This window comes from Notechis scutatus, chromosome Z, assembly GCF_049901735.1.
Source record: "Notechis scutatus isolate UNSWTSFEM ecotype Mainland chromosome Z, rNotScu1.2, whole genome shotgun sequence".
NCBI classification, from domain to species: domain Eukaryota; kingdom Metazoa; phylum Chordata; class Lepidosauria; order Squamata; family Elapidae; genus Notechis; species Notechis scutatus.
The window spans coordinates 16,338,751-16,359,085 of record NC_142025.1 but is presented as its reverse complement, the minus strand read 5'-3'; the positions used below and the strand labels follow the sequence as shown (position 1 = coordinate 16,359,085).

Below are 20,335 nucleotides of genomic sequence, written 5' to 3'. Positions count from 1 at the left end.
AGTATTTTAAAAAATATTTCTTTAAATATTTATTTGTGGCAGAAAAATTCTGAATGAGCTTTCTTCTGATGCACCTGGCGTTGCTAAGATTGAAGAAGGAAAACCAGAGGAAGAAGGAGCACCCTCTGGAATCCCTGCCATGGCCGTGCCAACCAGCCTTTATCAGACTAGCACCGGGCAGTACAGTAGGTCTTCTGTAATATTAGGCTACCTGTTTAATCTATTGTTCTTAAAAGGAAAATTTGTAATTTTGAAAAACAATAAAATTAAGTGATAGTTGATAGCAGGAATAATAAGAACTGATAACAGTTCTTTTAAGCCATGGAACCTGGATGCAGCTTTCCTTGTTATGGTTTATTTTAATAATCTCGTATATAGGTTATTATTTAAATAGAAATGTCTTTAATATACATATATTCATATGAGGGTTTTTTTTTATGTTTTACTGATGTTCCTTCATGCATTTAGTTTTAGAACCTTTGGTCAGAGGCTATGGAACCTAAGATATATCTGTGTAATGTATCTTCCATAAAGACACATTTTTGACAGCCTTTTATTTGTGATTAAAACATAATCCCAAACAGGCTATTGGCCCTTGTTTTTTTAAACGAAGCAACTTTTAAAATGTATGAACTTCTACTTGCAGAATTCATACTGGCTGGGGAATTCTGGGAGTAGACATCCACATATCTTAAAGTTTCCAAACATGGCAAGTTTGCCTAATGCTAAACTATGTAGGATATGAAAATTATGCAATTGAATGTGCATTTGGAAAAACTGATCTAGTTTAAACACCATGTTCTGGCTGTTGGTTCTTTCTGTGAATGTCTATAGAGTGTCCCTCAGCATTTCCTATCATAATATCATGTTTGTTACAAGGTATTCCACAACTTATGACTACAGTTGGGATTGGAACTTCGATCCTTAAGGGAGGTGATTATTAAGTGAATCACACCTGATTTTACAACCTTTTTTCCTCTAATCATTAAACAAATCATTGCAGTTGTTAAGTGAACCATATGGTCATTAAGTGAACCTTGTTACAGCTTCCATCTGCAATTGACTTAGTTTATTGGAAGCTGGTTGGGAAAGTTGCAAATGGTGATTAAATGACCTCAGGACACTGCAACTGTTGTAAATACATGCTGGTTGCAAATCATTCAAATTTTAATTGCGTAGACCACTTGCAAGTCACTTTTCCCCCATAGTGCTGTAACCTTGAATGGCCATTAAGTGAATGTTTACAAGTTGAGGAATACCTGTACAACTTTGCATAAGAAATATTACTAGTAGTTACTACATAGTTTAAACAGGGCATATGTTAATGAACAGTGAGTTAAAACAAAAAGAATAGGTAGGGTGGAAGGGAAGAAAACTGGCCTTCCCCAGAATATTTGCTCTAAATATCAGGATCTTATAGAGCAATATGGCAAGTGAGTCTAAATAGTGTCTCTCTTCCTCTCTCCTGTCAGTGGGTATTGCTGTTGTATATATATGGAAAAACAAATTTCTCTAGTTCCTATTAACTGATTTTCAAATTTTCTATTTGATGCTTGATTTACTTAAAATAAAACCTAATTGCAAAAAAATGTGAATCAGTCAGAGTTGTGTTGCCCCCAATAATAGACATTCTGAGTCAGTTTTGGAGACTGGTGTGTGTGTGTGTGTGTGTGTGTGTGTGTGTGTGTGTGTTTGTATCCAGTTTCATACTGTATATTGATCATTCATATTATCCTGCCCTTAAATACTCTTTGAGAGCAACTAAATTAAAGTGTTTTCATCTCTATTGCTGATGTTTTACATAGTATTTATTTTTGATTAAGTTGCTATAGCCCAAGGTGGAACCATCCAAATCTCTAATCCAGCATCTGACAGTGTTCAAGGATTACAGACATTAACTATGACAAATTCAGGAGCTCCTCAACCTGGTGCTACGATTGTACAATATGCAGCTCAAACACCTGATGGCACTCAACAATTCTTCGTACCTGGGAGTCAGGTTGTTGTCCAAGGTAAAGTGTTCATTTTCTATGTTTGTTTTAAACTTCTATTACTTGCTTCTCTATTTAAAGAAATTTTTAACTGGCCTTATTTTTCCCTTTTTTGGTTGTTTTTTTAGGTCTTAAAGTCTCCATTTTCTTTCCCTCCTTTCCCCTTTCTTCCCCAAGTACTTGTTCGTTAAAGATGGCTTCTTCTTTGTCCCAATCTTCTTGTTGCGCAGTCTTTTCTTGTAGTTTCTCGTAAGTACAGATCGCCATTTCTAAGAATTGAAAGACAGAGCCAAGAGAGCCCTTCCCTTCTTGTTCCTCTTCTTTGTATTTTTTAAATTCCATTTTCAGTTCATCCACAAGTGATGCCATTGTAAAAAAATTTTTTTTTTTTCAAACAACCACCCAAGTATTTTTAGTCATTCAAATATAATTCCAAAAGTCCCAAAATCACCAAGCAATCCAAATACACACAAGCTGTTTCTTTTAACACTTTCTTCTTTTTTCACTTTCTCTTCCTGGGGTTACTGTTTAGTTACAAAGTTCCAGTTAAAATGTATCTTTTAGAAGTCTTGTTAGTATTTAATCAGATTCTTTTAAATTCCAGGCAGTCTCCTCCTTCCAAATCTTACTCTTATTCTTTTCCTCTCCCTTCCTACTTACAGCAAAAAAAAAAAAAAATTTTTTTAGTGTTCAGAAATCCTTATTGTCCCCTTGACATTTAATTATCCAGTTTAATTACCTATTGATGCCAAAGCGGGTTTTTCTGATTTCTCATTCATCTCTGTTCGCTGTCAACGTAAGGAAGGAGAGTAAAAAAAAAAAACTTTCCCTTTTCACTTTCATTCGCTGCTTCTGAATCTTCCTTGGGAGCGATGTATCTTTTTTAAAAATTTAAATTCCAGGATACCTTAGTTGTTGCTTCTTATCCCGGTTAGCCAAAACTTTCACTTCTTAACTTCCTCCTGCACTTTCTTTTCCGGACGAGTGCTTCTTTGAGGCGGCCATTTCTGACCGCCGCTCTTACCGCCTTCGGGAAAGGGAGTTTAGCCAGCTGGGGAGGAAAGATGCGGCTTTCCTCGACCCTGCTGGGATCTCCCCCCCTCTTTGCCACCTCTACGGGGTGGCTTAGCCCGGAAGCCAACTGGCTCGGGACGCTCCAGCGGCGAGCCCAGGCAGAAACCGCACACGATCGCGGATTCCTGCCTGCCGCCGAAGCCCTGCAAACTGGAAGGTGAAAAGTGAATATAATGTTAAAAAGCAACAGAAAAGGGGAACACAGAAGAGGGAAATGGAGGTAGAGAGACAAGGGGGTAAAAAGGGCAGAGAGAAGAAGCAAGGGAGGAAGGAAGGGAAGAGAAGCTACAAAGGTGTGGAGCAAGATGTAAAGAAACAGGACTTATTTAGAGATAATGGGTAAAAACTTAACTGAAAAAGTGATTCTGCAAAGGTACATAAGATTGTATTGTTATATTTGTATTAGAAATAATGTTAGAAAATTGGAAACATATGATTAAAAAGTGGGATAAAATACTCAGTGTAATTCAGTGAAACTTTTGTGAACAAATAAATGAAGTGAAATAAACGAGAGAATTGAATTAGAAAGGAATGGGAACATTTTAATGACACAATGTTTTAAAATATAAGTGAAGTGAGGAGGGGGGAAATAACTATGGAAAGTTTATAAGTGTTCCCATAGAAGTATGATACTTGTTTGAAAAGTAATGTGTAAAATGTTTAAGATTTAATGAATATTAATATTAACGATAGATTTGAATTGGTATGGATTGTTGTTTTAATTATATTATATATTTATAATTTTTTCTCTTTTTAAAATATAGTGTGTAACTTTAGAATGTACTAAGCAGAATCCGAATGGAAGTTATGTATTATACTAAGTGTTATAAATTTAGCGGAAAGAGATAAAGGCGTCATACTCCAAGCAGTGATTACAGGAGAAATTTTGTTTAATGAGAAAAGATAATAGACAGCTGAAAACAGGACAGACAAAGAATATAACTATAATGATTTGAACTGAGATGAAATAAATAAAATAAAATTAAGAAAGTTAAAAGAGGGGAGAAGCTATATAGAAAATGTAGAATAGTAATAAGATATGGAATGGTATATAAAATGAGCATGAATTTGAATTTGTGTCTGTACGAAGAGATGTAACCCGGGATCAAGTTGCTTTCAAAAAAGATGTTTTATGTTTTTATGTTTTATGTTTTGTTTGTTTATGTTTGTTTTTAAAAATTAATAAAACTTTTATAAAAAAAGAAAAGAAATTTTTAACTGGGTTGTAATAACAACAACAACAATAACCCTACTGCAAACTATAAAAGAGCCAGGTTGGTGTAGTGATGAAAGTGTTGGACTAGAAGTGGGAAGACCTGGTGTATAATCTGTTCTCAGCCTCAGACTCTCACGGGGTGAGTTTGGGGCAGTCACCCTCTCTGTGCCTAACCTACTTCACAGGGTAGTTAGGAAAACTTGGAAAGAGGAATACTACCTATTCCTTGCTGAGCTTCTGAATGGCGGCCTGTAAGTCTAACAAAGAAGTAACACTGCTTGGAAAAAAATCAAATATTTAAACAAAAATAAGACAATGAATTAGTCACTTAGAAAATAATGCATTCTTGTTGGAAAGACACCATTATTGATGCATCTCTTATCTAGGCATTAAGAGATATTCCATAAAGTGAGACTTCCATCAGTCATAATTTATTCTTCCTAGTGGTGAGTAAGTTTGAAGGAACATCTCTGAAGTCAATCTTAGAACCTGGAGAAATTCTTATATTAATGATATTATACATCAAGGCAAAAAAAGACTCCTATTTTATTTCTGTTTTATTGATTATGTAAAACTATGGAAAGAGTTAATAATTTAAAAACTTCAGTTGGGAGGAAAAAAATCTGCAAAAATATTGTTAACAGACCTGTGTAGAAATCCAAGTTTAAAACAGAAAATAAATTTGGGCTCTATGTGAACATGCATGAAGAGCTTCTCAAGAACATTTAACAGCAGTTCTTCAAGACTCAGAGAGCCGTGTTTAGAAAGTATGGCATGATCTTGGGAAAAGATAACTTTGCTTTAAAATACTTCCGACAGGATGGCATGTGCACCCACATGTATTCTGAATTACATTTTCCCCTTCCAGTCCTGATTCTGCCTTAATCTTATTTGTGGCTAATAAGATTAAATGGAAGATCTAGTTTAAAATATTTGAGTGCAGAAGGCATGACATTCATAATAAAGTGTTTCACATGTTTTTCATCTACAGTAAAATATACTGACCTTTGGTTTAGTGTTCCAACTCATGGGCTTTGGGCAATATATTTTAGACTTTTTATAAAATTGAAAAAAAAAGTAATTTGAGATTCAATGCTTTAGAAATAGATAGTCCTCGACTTACAACAGTTCATTTAGTGACCGTTCAAAGTTACAACAGCACTGAAAAAAATGAGATATGATCATTTTTCACACTTATGACTATTGCAGCATCCCCATGCTCACATGATTTATATTTGGATGCTTGACAACTGACTCACGTTTATGACATTTATTAATGTCCCAGGGTCATGTGATCCCTTTTTGTGACCTTCTGACAAGCAAAGTCAATGGGAAACCAGATGCACTTAACAACCATGTTACTAATTTAACAACTGCAGTGAATCTCGTTAACAATTGTGGCAAGAAAAGTTGTAAAATGGGGCAAAACTCAAATTTCTCACTTAACAACATAAATTTGTGCAAAATTATGGTTGTAAGTTGAGAACTACCTGTATGTCATACATTGCATACAATCGAGGCAGGTGTATGTTCCAACACTTAAGTTTTTTAAATAAAGTTCTCTAGAAACTTTTATTATATCTATCTGTGTAGGTATACATTTATAATACTTTCATACATTTTATGGGTTCTAATCTTGCACATTTTATTAATAATTGATTTTTAGATTTTTTAGATGAGAACTCAGCATTAGGAGAGTATAATTAGTTTTAGCAATAAAGCTGTGATTGAGTGGCTATTATGAATACTTGCGAGAAAATTGTTACAGAAACTTTATGCGAAAGTGGCTAAGACTTCTGTGTGAGTTGTTGCACAGAACTACAAGCCCAGTAAACAGGGTTTTTTAATGGTTTCTATTTAAAATAGAACAATTATTTCTGTGGTTCCAATGACTATGGCTGGCATGTCTGTAAAGACGTCCTGAGATTTTTTGCTAATGAAATAATGAATTAGACTAGATGCCAAGCAGGTTTGGTTGTAACAGCAGGGCTGAGCCTAGAGTGTGAAAGGCTGGAAGTATCCAGCCTTTGGTTTTTCTCAAAAACATTCTGCATCTACACATCCCAGTCATGTTTCTGCTTTGGTGAAATGACTTGCTATAGCAACTGCTACCACCATCTATCCCAATCACCACATGGGGGAGAGAGAGGACTTCCACAGTCTACACTTTACTGGCTATAATGAATGGGGCTATAGAAATCAATCCTCTGGTTTTGGTAGATAGATCAACCTCATAGGGTATAAATAAGGAAAAAAAGCTTTATCGAAGAAAAGGAAAGAGAAAATGTCAATATTTATTTTTAACTTTAATAGTTGTGTGCAAAGATTTAGTGGTAGATGAGGATAAAATACAAATCTGCAAAATTGGGAGGGCATCTTAGTTTCAATAAAAAGGAAAATATAAAATTCTGTCCGAGAAGATAGTCTTATAGTTAGAGACAAGTTTCCAGGTTGCACAAAAACACACCAAAACTGAGCTTATATTGAAGCATTAGATTATAAAGGCTTAAATATCCACAATCATAAGATTGCATCTATACCTAAACAGTTTTTACCTATGCAACAGAGCTGCTTTTTATATATCAGATTTCCCTCTCAGTTCTTCCTTGATTTTCTTCCCAATTCCTGAGGATTCTAGTTAGCTCAATCTGAGGCTGTTGGGGAGATGGACCATACCTGTTTGTCTTTCAAGTCTTGGTTTCCCAGTACTCCGTGTGTGTGTGTGTGTGTGTGTGTGTAAATAATAAAAAAATAAAATTAATGAGTGGGGATTGAAAGTCCAATGTTACTGTCAGTGAATGTGGGATAGGGTGATGGGAATGAAGGGGTTGCTTGCCCTTTTCCTAGAAGGATAAATAAGTACCCTTGAGCAAAGTAAACTATTTTTAAATCTAGTGATGAGAAATTATTTTATGGAGCTGTAGGGGTTCCCTCCCCTTTTGTTTACACATTTCTGTGGATTAGGATTAGGATTGTATTTAAATTGCACACGATAAAGTGGTTTCCTGAGGAATATCACTGACAAATAATCAAGATTCCTGTATACGACTTAGTGATCTGAAAAAGCACGTCACCAAATATCAGTTATAAGTTGGCTACAGTTATTACCAGTTCAAAATAACTGTGTTCATATTGTACAAGAATCTACTTGAGGATGCTGGATTATTTGCATTTGATCTGGTTTTATAACACTCTTTAATTTTTCTTAGCATAGCAGGTGATCTTGGTTAAAAAAACTCTTAATTAATTACAGAGCACAATGGATGACTTTTTGCAGTTCAGACTATTTTTTAGGATTATTGTGGAGGTGAAATTAAGAAGACCATGAGATAGCAGACAATGTTAAATAAAAGATAGGATTTGTTGATGGTGATGATAATAAATCACAAAAAACAAAGACTTGCAAATTGAAATAGAATGACTGTGACAAAGAAAGCAAAGGAAAAGGAAAGCAAAGATATACCAATAGGCATCCTGGGCGCAATCCCAAAACACCTGGAGCACTACTTGAACACCACTGGCATTGAGAGTATCAGTCAATTACAAAAGGCAGCTTTACTAGTTTGCATCTTGGGATGATGCCTTTAAGATCATCAAGCAACATCTGCCTATCCCAGGTTCTTGGGAAGGAGTCAACTGGTGGATAAAACTGCCAAATCCAGTTGAACATCAAGCTGACTGTGCAACCAATCACAATCAGTAATAGAGGTTGGTACTGTTGTTATTATCTTCACTGTTGCTAAATTAAGATACGGAAGAAAACTTGTTTCATCTGGGGTTCCTGAAGTGTTTTGGGGTTCAATTGCAGTATTGTTTAAAAGTGCAGCTTCTAGACTACTAACTTATTTTGAACAGCTTTTGCAGAGATTTGTTTCTTTGCTCCAAATAAATCTGGCATGCTTGATTTATGGTTGCTTTCCTTGATTTGTGGGTGTTTTTAATATATTGAATAGGAGAGCAAAGCTGAAAATGCCAAAGCAGTTATTTGCAAGTTAGTTTCCCCTCCCCCAGTTCCTGTTTCAAAGGGCTGTTCCAGTGAGAAAGCACATTAATGACAGGGTAGGCTAGTGAGGTCATTCTGATGTCAGTCCTTGAAGCTTGTAATCCCGCACATGTTTGCTTGTTTGGAAAAATTTCTATTCAGTTGGTGGCAGACGTGAAGCCTTTGAGTACGAGCTGCTGGTCATGGCTGTAACCAGAGATGAAACTGGTAGGTGAACCTGTAATGCTTTTTTATTCAGGCTGGGGTGCAGCAATCCTGTTTGCTTCAGTGAAATGTTTGACAGCACAGACTTAATCAGGTTCATCACAGCTAAAAGCCTTGCCAAGAATTATTGATGGGCAGCCCTTGTTTGCTACTTATTTTTATAGTGCTGATAAAAAGTTATTTAGAGGGTGAAATGTTTTAGGGTGAACTGATTGCTATTTGTTTAAAAATTGTTTTTTTTTTTCTTGCAAGTTTAGCGGGAAATTTTTTTTTTCTTTAGTAGTGAAGACTTAACTTTATTGCAGCCATTAGCCAGGTAGCATGAAAAATAAGCAACTTATCTCTCTTGATGCTTTCTGTTTAACTTTGGTGTGAATGAAAGATCATTTGGTAGGCTTCTGTTAGAGAAATCCATTAGCAGCAGCTTCTATTAGCAGGAATCTAATGGCAGTGTGTGCTTTGTTCAGCTCTGTAGTTACTCCTTTGGCATTCATTTAGACAGATCAGTATAGCAGTAATAGGGACTTGAGTCTAGCAAACCTTTGGCAGATTGTTTGTTATCTTATGTGCCCCCCAACGTGGTCTGTTCCACAGCTAATCAAGTTCAAAGGGCTGACGTCACTAGATTTCCTGGAATCGTGTTTCAGTGGCGGAGCTGGAAAACTTAAACTCTACAAACAACACCTACATTGACGTCAGCCGCGAGTCATGCTGTGATTTAGTCAGTTCCTTTCTGCTTCAGCTAGAACTGCTGGCATGTTTTGTAGTGTTATTCTGTAGCCTGTGCTCTTGATCTCTTGAGCTAAGTAAATCTGATTTATGAGTTTTGGGTTATTTATTTCACTGCTCTCAGCTATTCCTAAAGACCTCGGGTTGGTTAAGCAAAGAAGCAGGAGCTGCGCAACAGGCTTTTGAGAAAAGTTTATAATCCTTCTGGTAAGATACCGCAGTAGAAGAGGGAGGAGAAAGAAAGGGGTGTAACAGTGTTCTTCCTAGTATGTAGTCAGTCAAGTTCTGCTCTGCAGAAAGATCTTTAGAATCTATTTGTGATGTAAAGCTTCGTGTAACTTTTGAATAGGCTTCTTGTCTGTCTGTTTGTGTCTTGTAGAATAACACAAGCAGCACGTTTATTGTGGCATATACTTCTCTAATGTTCACCAATGAATTTGGCTGTAGTCTATTAATGAAGCCCATGACATCATATTCCCCCCCACCAACAAATTTGAGAGCTTTAAAGTGAATCAAAATTCCTTGTTTCTTTTTTTCATACAGACCTGTCACTTTTGTAGAATTGAATCATTTAACCTCTTTAAAATATCTTAATAGTTTTCCTGGTTCAATAGTGTCATCAATGCAATGAGCATGAATTTGGGCAAACTCTGGGAGATATAGAAGAGAATAGTGGACCTGGCACACTATGGTCCATGGGGTTGTGAAGAGTTGGACACAGCTACAGAACAACAACAAATATTTTTCCATGACTTGATAAGTATAAATGTCATGAGTCTAAATAATATTCATATTTTTTCTGATGACATTTATGCTGAAAAAATTAAAAATTGTTGTAAGTATTGTGAGAGAGAATTTTTTTAAAAAAATCAACAACAATAGTATAAAAGCAGAATTCTATATGCCAAGCAAAACAATAGAAAAGGAATAGAATAGAAGACAGTAAGAGTAAACAGAATATGAATAAAATGTCCATCAATATTAAATTTGTATCTTCAGAAGTTAATAGAATTCAGTTTTTCAGTTTAACAGTGATGAACATCCTAAAAAAATGGGAAAATTTGTATTTGAAACTGATGGAATGATAGTGTCTCAGATCAGATTTCTAGGATTATTGAAATATGTAAAATAATTGCCAGGGTTAGATTATGAGTTTTTATCTGAGAAGCTGCAACATAAGTATCATTTCACATCTGAATATGTTATTTACAAAATGGTAAATCAATCAAATATTTATAAAAAGGTGAGATTATGCATTATACAGATTGCATATTCAAGAGGATTGGGAAGTATGATAGAAGGCATTAAAGACTATTCAATATATGAATGACAACAGAAGATCATTTTGATATCTGTAATTGATAAAATGTGGAATGATTATTTCAGCAAAAATGTTTTTTTATGACTACTGGAAACAGATGAATCTTTTTAGAAAAGTAATTGTTAAGATACGTTCATCTAATTATTGGAGATATGAATTGGTCCATATGATGTTGTCATATATGGTTGTGCTTTCTTTTTGGATAATGATTTTTCAGATACTAACTTTTTTGAAGGAGTTATTGATATTTGTAGATGCCCATGTTTATGATAAATAAAATGACAAATACAAATATAAACAAATGATCTTTTTAAAGATGGGAAGTCACTTGATTTTAATCAATGATACAGTGACCATCAGAACCAATACTCTTTTCTGTATTTAAATAAGCATTTTATTGTTTTAGGTTTTTTTTCCATTTAAATCAAAATGCAAAAATTTAAAAATACAATGTACAGATGATATACTCTGTACATATTAATTATCTACTGTAAAGTTCATGGGACTGTAAATCCCAATATCTCCCCAATCAGCATGGCTATTAGCAACATAATTTTAGGTTGCAGAAAAAACACTGGAACAATTGTTTTTGCTGTCTTTAAGTCTGTCTGAATCTCAGCTAAGATTGCACAATGTAAATATTTCAGGAATTTCATGTTTTACTTCTACTTTTTCTACTTTTTTGTATCTATTTCAGAAGTAGCTTTTAGCATGCAAGGATTAAAACACATTATATTTTAATACTGAGTAGCGCAAAAGCTTCAGAGCAAGATGTATATCACTGAATATCTTTCCCTGGATGAATTAAGCTATCTTTAATTCTGTTTTTAAATCACTTCAAGAAGATAGAATCTACAAGATTTTATAAGTTTCTTTTAATTGAATAAATTCCTACTACCAATTTAATTTGAAAAAATACTTGCTGTTAGTTTGTTAGTCCAGTAATCCTGTAGACCTCACATCTCTTCACTCTGTGGATTTTTGCCTATCACAGTTGTTTCTTTTCCCAAAGTTTATGTTCATCTGTTCAAACTAATAGCTGATATCCCATTTAGCAATAATTCACACTCTTAATCTCTAACAACAGTACTTTCTTTTTTTTGAAAACATGTTTTGCAAGTAGTTGGACACTTTTCAGGGCTATGTGTATTGAGAATGTGATTTTTTTCTTTAAAAAGTCTGGGCCCCCAAAATGCATTATGGGAAATAAGGAAGCTGGAGTTATTGCTTTGTTTTATCATCTGCCTGTTCATTTTCACGAAGGAAAAGATAAATATAATTTTTAAAAGATTAAAAATAGCAAGTGAAGTTAGCCTCCTGGGCATAAAATGTGAATCAACAAACATTCCAGGATTTATAGGATACCTTGTTGAGAAACTAACATTCTGATCATCAGAGCTTCATTTTGCTGCTTTTCTGGGACTAGAAAAATTAAATGCTATCTGGGTCTTGTCAGACTTTCTTTGCTAGTGGGTTTTGTTTATTTACTAAGATATGTTGTAGAGGTCTATCCCATGTTCTCATTTCTTGGGTAATGTTATTAAATTAAATGAACTTTTTTTTTAGTATTATTGCTATGGCTTATTTAAATAATATCTAAAATATGTTAATTGCCATACAAATTATAGTCGACTGTATTGACTGTCACTCGTTTAAAAATTACTGCAACACTAAATTGGGGTTCTTCAGCATGAAAGGTAACAGTAAAAGCGCTGTTTTGTCGTTGATAAAATCCATTGTCCCCGATTTTCTTGTATTGCACATATTTCAAGTTATGTATCACTGAAGCCAATTGTCATTGGTCAATTGTCATGAAGTGCCAGGAATGGTTTCCTACCACCTGCTCTTGCATTATAGGGAATATAATTTGGAAATTGTGGCACATTCGTTTAATTCAGGGATCTGAGGCTGCTTTACAGATCTAGCTTTCTTCCCTTCCAGATGGCTATATGGACAGTCTATGAATTAAAGATTTGCCTTTATTCATTATATAGGAAGATAGTTATTTCCCATTCTCCTATCAGTTCAGATTTAAGAAGTGAGGACTGCTGATACGCAAAATGATTCCTAAGGAAAAGGACACTGTGTGCACTGGGTATATGGATCCTGGCAAAAGGATGAATAGATGGTGTGTGGTGGAGATAGGGAAACGAGTAGGAAAAAATAAAACTAAATGAGAAAGGTCTTGATCAGAGGTGAGATTCAGCCAGTTCAGTTTGGGCTGGTTTGGAAAACTGGATGTTAATTTTACATACAGTGTGGCAAACTGGTAGTTCCAATGACCAGTCTGGCAGCACCTCCCGCAGTGCCCCGTTTTTGCTCCCAGGAGGCTCCAGGGAGGCTTGCTAGGCTGAAAATGGGGCGGGGCGGGGGGGTACTTCTTCAAGTTGCTCAGAATGTAAGCTCTGCTTACCATTTCAGAGTGAGCAACCCATCCTTTGGAGGCATAATCAAGGGGGTGTGGTGGCACATTTACCTTTGCCACAAGTAAGTGATCCAGCTCACTACTGTTCTCATTTTACAGAAGGAGAAATGAGGCTCAAAAGTGCTTTCATGCAATGCAGTTACAATTCAACCTCAAATCTCCAGATTCAATCCCAACTTATTGTTCCCTGGGCATAAACTTCCTAGTATGGCACCTGAAGTTGCCTTGGCAAATGAAGTCCTGCATTCATTCATTCATTCATTCATTCATTCATTCATTTATTTTTTGATTTGATTTGTCAATCGCTTACAAAATAATAGGTATAAGTATATACATAGTTATGAATACATGAAATGGGTACATATAAGAAAAATAAAAGAAACAATAGGACAGGGACAGTAGGCACGTTGGTGCGCTTATGCACGCCCCCTACAGACCTCTTAGGAAAGGGGTGAGGTCAATAGTAGACAGTCTAAGGTTAAAGTTTTTGGGGTTTAGGAAGAAACCACAGAGTCAGGTAGAGGATTCCAGACATTGATCACTCTGTTGCTGAAATCGTATTTCCTGCAATGCTTCCCCGAATAGCAGGGGATCTAAGCCACAGAACCACATCTGTGGGCTTCTGCTGTGGTGATATGAGACTAAGTGTTTTGTTACTCTTGGAATTATTCTTAATTGCATCTTCTCCTCTTGTCATTCAGTTTCATGCACTGCTGATAAATATTCTTGCACTTCTACATTTATTAACAGTGATATATTTTATATTAGACATGTGGCCATGGCAACAGCTCTCTGGCAGCATTATACACATTTATTTACTTCCATGATATTAGTTTACAAATGGTATCCTGGTCCTTTTCCTTCTTTCTATCTCCATCCCCCCCTCTAATTTAGCTTGGTAACCTTTGAGTTTATTATAGCTGATGCCAAACAGAAAAATTAATCTAAATATGTTTATAAACACATCATTACAATGATTATAATCTTCCTTAACATGCTAATGTAGTCACTCTGGATCCTAGTTTTCCTTTTCACTTCACAAGCATACATACATGGAAGGGAGAAAGAAAGGGAGGGGGGAAGGGAGAAAGAGAGAAGGGGAGGGAAAGTGAATGAGATATGGATGGACGGATGGAGGAAGGGAGGGAGGGAGGGAGAGAAAAAGGAGAGGGAGGAAGGACCACAAACCCTGGCACTAGACACAGCTTCAGAGGATGCTTTGAAACACCACAGCAATCCAGGGCTGGAAGGGACCTTGGAGATCATCTAGTCCAACCCCCTGCTCCAGGAGCATTGTTAAAGTGAGTTTCTCTCTTTTGACCCACCCAGTCACATAACCACATAACCACCCCCACCCAGTCATATGACCACCCAGTTATATGACCACCTAGCCACACTCACCAAGCCACAGAACTGGTTGTTAAAAACCAATTGAATCCCACCTCTTCTTTTGATCGAATTATTTGTGGTGACACATCTTAGCTATAAGCCCTATTCAACCAAGAAATTATCTCACACTGTGGCAATGAGTTCTCATTATTGTTGGAGATATTTCAGATTCTCTAAATCAGAACGGAAGTGGAATAGCCCATGCTCAAGTTTATTCTGCAGTTTCAACTGGGCACCTACATACGTAGCCTATTGTTACTTAGTACTGAATTCTATTCCTTTCTTTAAAATCATGTATTGTAATAGTCAGGTACAGTGAATGACTTCTATGCTTTCTCATTCCTTTGCATTTGCTTTGTATGGATTTCTTTTCTTCCTCTATTCCTTTAAGATTACATTATTTCTTTGAAACAAAATAAAAAATGATGAGAAATAAAAAGACAATTTCTGCTATGGCAGAGGTTCCCAACCTTTTCTATACTCCGTACCCCTAGAATGCTTCTGATATATTCTCACATCCCTTAAAAATAAATAATTACATGTATATAATTATACATATACACTATAATTTTGAAACTTCTAAACCCAAGATTTTGCACCCCCTAGAATATCGTTTTGCACCCCTGGTTGGGAACCCCTGTCCTATGGCTTGCTTTTTCTTAATATAATTCATTCAATAGAGGTGCAAACAAGCTGCTTAATTCCCACCTTCTCTTTGATAAATGTATTGTTTCCATTGTGATTTTCTGAGGGCTGTTATGTTAAAACATCCAAACATCCAAATAAAAACTGTACAAATCTTGATGACAGATGCCATTTTAGAACATTTGTTAGTTTTTGTTTGTTTTGCTGATAAACTATGCAATTTTCTTTTGTATTAGAACGTCTTCTTTTTTGAAATTGCAGCTGCTACAGGTGACATGCCAACTTATCAAATCCGTACTCCAACCACAGCCTTACCTCAAGGAGTCGTCATGGCAGCTTCCCCAGGAACACTGCATAGCCCGCAGCAGCTAGCGGAAGAAGCAACACGTAAAAGAGAACTAAGGCTTATGAAAAATAGGTACCAATTAGAATTTAAATTAATCATTATTTATTTATTTCCCAGAATCAGTAAGGAAATAGTAATGCTAAAAAGACTAATGCAGTACTTTAACTTCTATACCATACTATACACTTTTTCCACTCAGAAAGTCCATTGCATTAATAAGAATAAAAGATTCCCTCACACAGAAACAGAATTTAGTATCATACATAAAGTTACGAGACAGATAATTCTCACTTACTGACAGTAATTGAGACTGGGAACTCAATTGTTAAGGGACGGTAGTGCTGACCTCTACTCGAAGTTCCAAACGTCCTGATTACTGTAGTTAGGTGAATCTTGCACAGCTGCAGTGTCCCATGGCCACATGATCAAAATTTGTGACCACCTGCAAGTTCTCCATTGACTTTGCTTGTCAATGGAGAAGCTGGCAGGATTGGCACTGAATGTCACAAATGGCAGTCGTGACTATGGGACTCTGCAGTGGCTACCAACTATAAAGATTCAATATAGGAATTCTTTATTCAGTGCTATTCATAACTTCAAACAATCACTGAATGAATACATGTTAAATGGAGAAAGCCTATATTTTAAATAATGCTTTATACATCTAATTTTTATGTGCACATTCATGTGAGTGTCATTTGCTTAAATAGCAAATTCTGTTTTGATTCAGTTTTACCAAAGCCTGTGATTTTGTAAACTTAACAGAATAAGAGAAGGGTAAAGCTTTTTACAGATCTATATTTTATTGCAGAAAATAAATTCACTGTGGAATGTTCACTTGTATTTTGTAGTAGACTGATTTTTAAGAGTTTGGTTGCATTTCTCACTTTAGATTGCATTTCTCACTTTATTTATTAAATTTTGTATGTTGTCCAGGCTGAATTATCCTTTTGTTTATTTACTTCCTGTATGTATGTTAGTATTAATGTTGTATTCATTTTCCATTGCCAGTATTTGTGGATATTGTTGGCATGCACTTTACTGGAAGAAGCTGAACTCCTTGTAACTAACCCCACTATTGCTTAATGTTTTCATAGTATTGCTTTTTCTCATGCCTTTTAATTTCAAATTGCTAATCCAGAAATGTTTTAGTTTCCATCTCTTGTTCTTCTCTCTTCAGGTTGTCTAGTGTCTATTGTTAGTGGCAATTAAATAATATATGTCAGCTTATTTTGATTTTTCTGACATTAAATGCATATTATCAACTAGCCAACATTCTTGCTTAGCACTTGCCAGATACCTTTCTCATTGATGTAATTTTTTTGACTCTTAGACTGTATTTTCGTAAAAATTGTGTCAACGATCTTAGGGATTCTTTTAGATTAGTATTCCAGGAAAAGCATTGTGAGAAATAATCTTACCTATAATAATGTACAAGGAAAAAGCTTTGTCCTTGTGAAAATTACAGCAGGGAGGACTCCAAAACAAAATTTGTAGCTTTGAGACAAATAAGTTCAGATGTGTTAATGTCATCATAGTATTTCATATTCGTTAAGGAATTTATATTGATTTTAAACATTTTTGTTCAATACTTTAAGAAAAAGTTCTACATGTTGGCCTCTACAAAGATCTTAAAACAGTAACATATATGTAAAATATTATATAATTTAAAAAGATAACCAATGATGATGTTTGGTTCTTCATTTCCCACTCACAGGCTAGTGGTTTTAGAGAACTAAAAGGCCTGGAATGAGATTAATGAAACAACAACAGGAACCATAAAAGTTTAAATAGTAGTTTAACTTCCCATTGATCCTTAATTATTAAACTTTAAACCTTAAACTATAAATATTAATTCTTATTAATTCATATTGTATTCACTTTACATAATATTGGTTTGGATAAATAAAAATTGGGACAGTTAAAACATTTCAAATTAGCTGAAAAGTTGAAAATTTCAAGCTGAAGAGAGAAGGTACCATGTTTTCTTTGCCAACAGTTAATTTCCTAACATTTTGCAGGTATACTTGGAGATGACTGAACTACTTGTTTTAAGCATGTGGGCTTAATATGGGCTGTTATGCGAACAGATGATGTGGGGGTTTGTGGATATTGAACTGTTACTTTGATGCATGTTTTGTGATAGCTTCAGTTGGTTTTGTAAATCACTATTTCATCGATTTTAACAACAGCTTCCTCTCACTTCTGTGCTATGTGGTGTCTTCTGTCTGGTGTCTTCTGTCTGTCTGTTCTGCATTGTGTTCAGAGCACTGTGGAATTTATGCTGTGACTGGTGTATGGTGTACATGATTTGGCATTTACTGAGTCACTTCAGCTTTTCTGGTGTCAGAGGTTATTCTCGTTATCCAGGTTTTCTTTGCCTTGTAGCTGATTGAGTAGTCATTGCCTTGTGTTGGTTCCAGGGAAGCCGCTCGGGAATGTCGCAGAAAGAAGAAAGAATATGTCAAATGTCTTGAAAATCGTGTAGCAGTCCTTGAAAATCAAAACAAGACTCTCATTGAGGAACTCAAGGCCCTCAAAGATCTTTATTGCCATAAAGCAGAGTAACTGGCATTTGGCCGTGGAACTTTTTACTATGAACAGTAATCAAGGCATGAGATGAAGCAATTCTACAGATTGCCAAGTGACCCTTAAGAAAGGGGCAGTGTGTGGTCTTTGTGATCTTGGCTTTTCTTAGGTCTTTTTTCTAAAAGATGTGTGATTTCTAATCTTTGGAAAGCATCACTGTCTCCATATTGTATTGACCTTGGTCACTGCACCATCTCCATCCTATCTTATGTCAGTAGCATGTCACAAAAGCTTTTCTGTTTGCCCTTTTTACTTTTTTTTCAGGGAAGCTGCAAAAGAATGTCGACGAAGGAAGAAAGAATATGTGAAATGTCTGGAGAGTCGTGTTGCAATGTTAGAAGTTCAAAACAAGAAACTTATAGAAGAGCTAGAAACTTTAAAAGACATTTGCTCTTCCAAGACAGATTAGTGTCGATATTGAAACTGTGAACTGAGTACAGCATGTACAAATGCTTCTGCAGAAATGTGTAGTCAAAAGAATTATGACTTTTCCTTTCTATCATTTGTATTCTACTCCACCTCTAACATTCCTGAAACACTCTGCTGCTTTTTCTAGATTATTAAATGAAACTTCACCTCACTTTTTCTCACTCAGAAATAGTCAAATGTTTTCAAAACACAGTGTATCTTCCATGTTTTTAGAGGAAGCATGTGTAAGAGCTGCTCCTCTACCTATATTTGCATTATTTTCTTTATATGAGTGTCCCACTTGCACCAGTACTTTAAATTGATCAAAGATAATCTAACACAATAAAATGAAAACCACCCAAAGTATCTCAGGAAGATGTTATATAAACATGTGCGTTGTTACGACGTACGTGTATTAGAATACTAGTTTACAAATGAATTTATGGCATATTTTTGTATTCATTGCTTTGTGAAGAAAATATTGTATTGCTGTCACTGAGTGCCATGGTTGAAACTACTTTAAATAGAACCATGTTGCATAAACTTTGTAGTGTTTGGTATTTATTTAATCATCTATTCCATATTTTTAAAGAATAAAACTAATGGCATATGCTGTGAAATATTTTATTAGACAATTTACTGTCTTTTATATTTCACAAGCATTCTCTAAAATTGTCCCTGGAGATTCTCAGTCACCCAGGTCATGGTGTCTCCCCAAAGCACAACTGTAGCCTTTTCCCCCCAAAAGGCAACTGGACTTAACTGAAGAAGTTTTTTTTGAATGAGAAGCAAAAATCAAAGTCCAGTTGCCTTTTGAAAGAAAGCATCTTTGAGATTCTCCAGAATTGTAGCTAACACTAATTTTAAAAAAACATTTCAAGATTTTTCACACAAGTTTTATAAGCACTTCTTGTTGAGCTGAAATCAGATAATACTCAAATTTCAAAGAATTTTGTGTCCTCAGAAGTTAGATTGTACAAAATATTGATATCTTTGTGTGGTACTGCATGAGTTCATGAGCTAGTCACCCAATTGATCTTGTGAGATTCTACTTTTTAAATTTTACTAAATTTTACATATACCTTCCCCCCATTGTTTTGGCAATGGAGCTCAAGATGCTCCAACAGTTTATTATAATTTTATTTATATCTATCTTAGCCTGTATTGTGCTATAGTATCTAATTTTTATTATTCTCAAAATACCCCTCAAAAGCTTCTTTTATCCTAGAAACCTTGCATTGTGTGCAGGTGTGAAGGACATCTTGGGAAGCTGTGGCTGGGAAAGGAAATTGTTGTGTATTCTGTCTTTATGTCAAAGTTTCAGTGAAGGCAGGACTTCTGTTGCTTATGTTTTTGTTTTAGAACGGCTTCATGCTAATATGTATTTAATGCAACACATATTTGACCAAAATATTTTCTTGATGTGGAGTCATAGTATGGAGTCTGTGTTGACACCAAGCAATTCTTCATGGTTGTTACGAATGATTATAAGGGAGGATATCCTGTTCAGTGATATAATAATACTTCCTTTTACCATGATGTCATTCTTAGGCAGTTCTTAACCATTGTAGTCAGAGCAGTTGCAATAAATCTGCCAACAAACCTACCCAATGGATTTTTATTGAGAATAAAGATAATAGGGCAGATCTAAAATGACAATCTATATTGAAATTTATTCTTTCTTTAAAACAATAGTCCAATAAATAGCAATTTTATGACTCATGGGACTGAACAGTTTCTGTTGCTCTATGGTCCGTTTACTTTTCAGTGATAAATAGAATATATGTGTAGGAGAGACAGAAAAAGAATATATACATGAATAACAATACTACCATATTTTCTTTTTATATGAATGGCTATTGGCTATTGAATGAATGAATGGCTATTCATATAAAGTCATTTTGAATGAGAAACTACATTCTTACAAAATGATTCATAAAAACTTGGAAAAGGGAATTAGACTCCTATACATTTCAAATCTGTTATTCAGTTACA

The 20,335-nt window shown here is 35.2% G+C and overlaps 1 protein-coding gene and 1 long non-coding RNA gene across 14 annotated transcripts in view; one reads left to right on the top strand and one right to left on the bottom strand.

The window, feature by feature from the left end:
• The window catches only part of CREM (cAMP responsive element modulator), a 34,586-nt gene extending 14,640 nt beyond the window's left edge, over window positions 1-19,946 (top strand). For 5 of the 12 annotated variants that reach the window (XM_087948421.1, XM_087948420.1, XM_087948417.1 and 2 more), the window contains 4 exons: window positions 43-185; window positions 1,824-2,012; window positions 15,259-15,415; window positions 17,767-19,946. In XM_087948421.1, coding sequence (XP_087804547.1) covers window positions 43-185; window positions 1,824-2,012; window positions 15,259-15,415; window positions 17,767-17,911 — 634 coding nt within the window. In that variant the 3' untranslated portion in view covers window positions 17,912-19,946. Of the gene's footprint in view, window positions 1-42; window positions 186-1,823; window positions 2,013-8,315; window positions 8,492-9,159; window positions 9,425-14,084; window positions 14,265-15,233; window positions 15,416-17,766 lie in introns of those variants that run through there. The other 7 variants (XM_026672239.2, XM_087948419.1, XM_026672240.2 and 4 more) reach the window with 6 other exon arrangements.
• Window positions 1-20,335, bottom strand: part of LOC148128770 (uncharacterized) — a 46,751-nt gene that overhangs the window by 13,648 nt on the left and 12,768 nt on the right. For both annotated transcript variants that reach the window (XR_015746142.1, XR_015746141.1), the window contains exon 3: window positions 15,313-15,365. This is a non-coding gene — a long non-coding RNA (uncharacterized LOC148128770). The remainder of the gene's footprint in view (window positions 1-15,312; window positions 15,366-20,335) is intronic.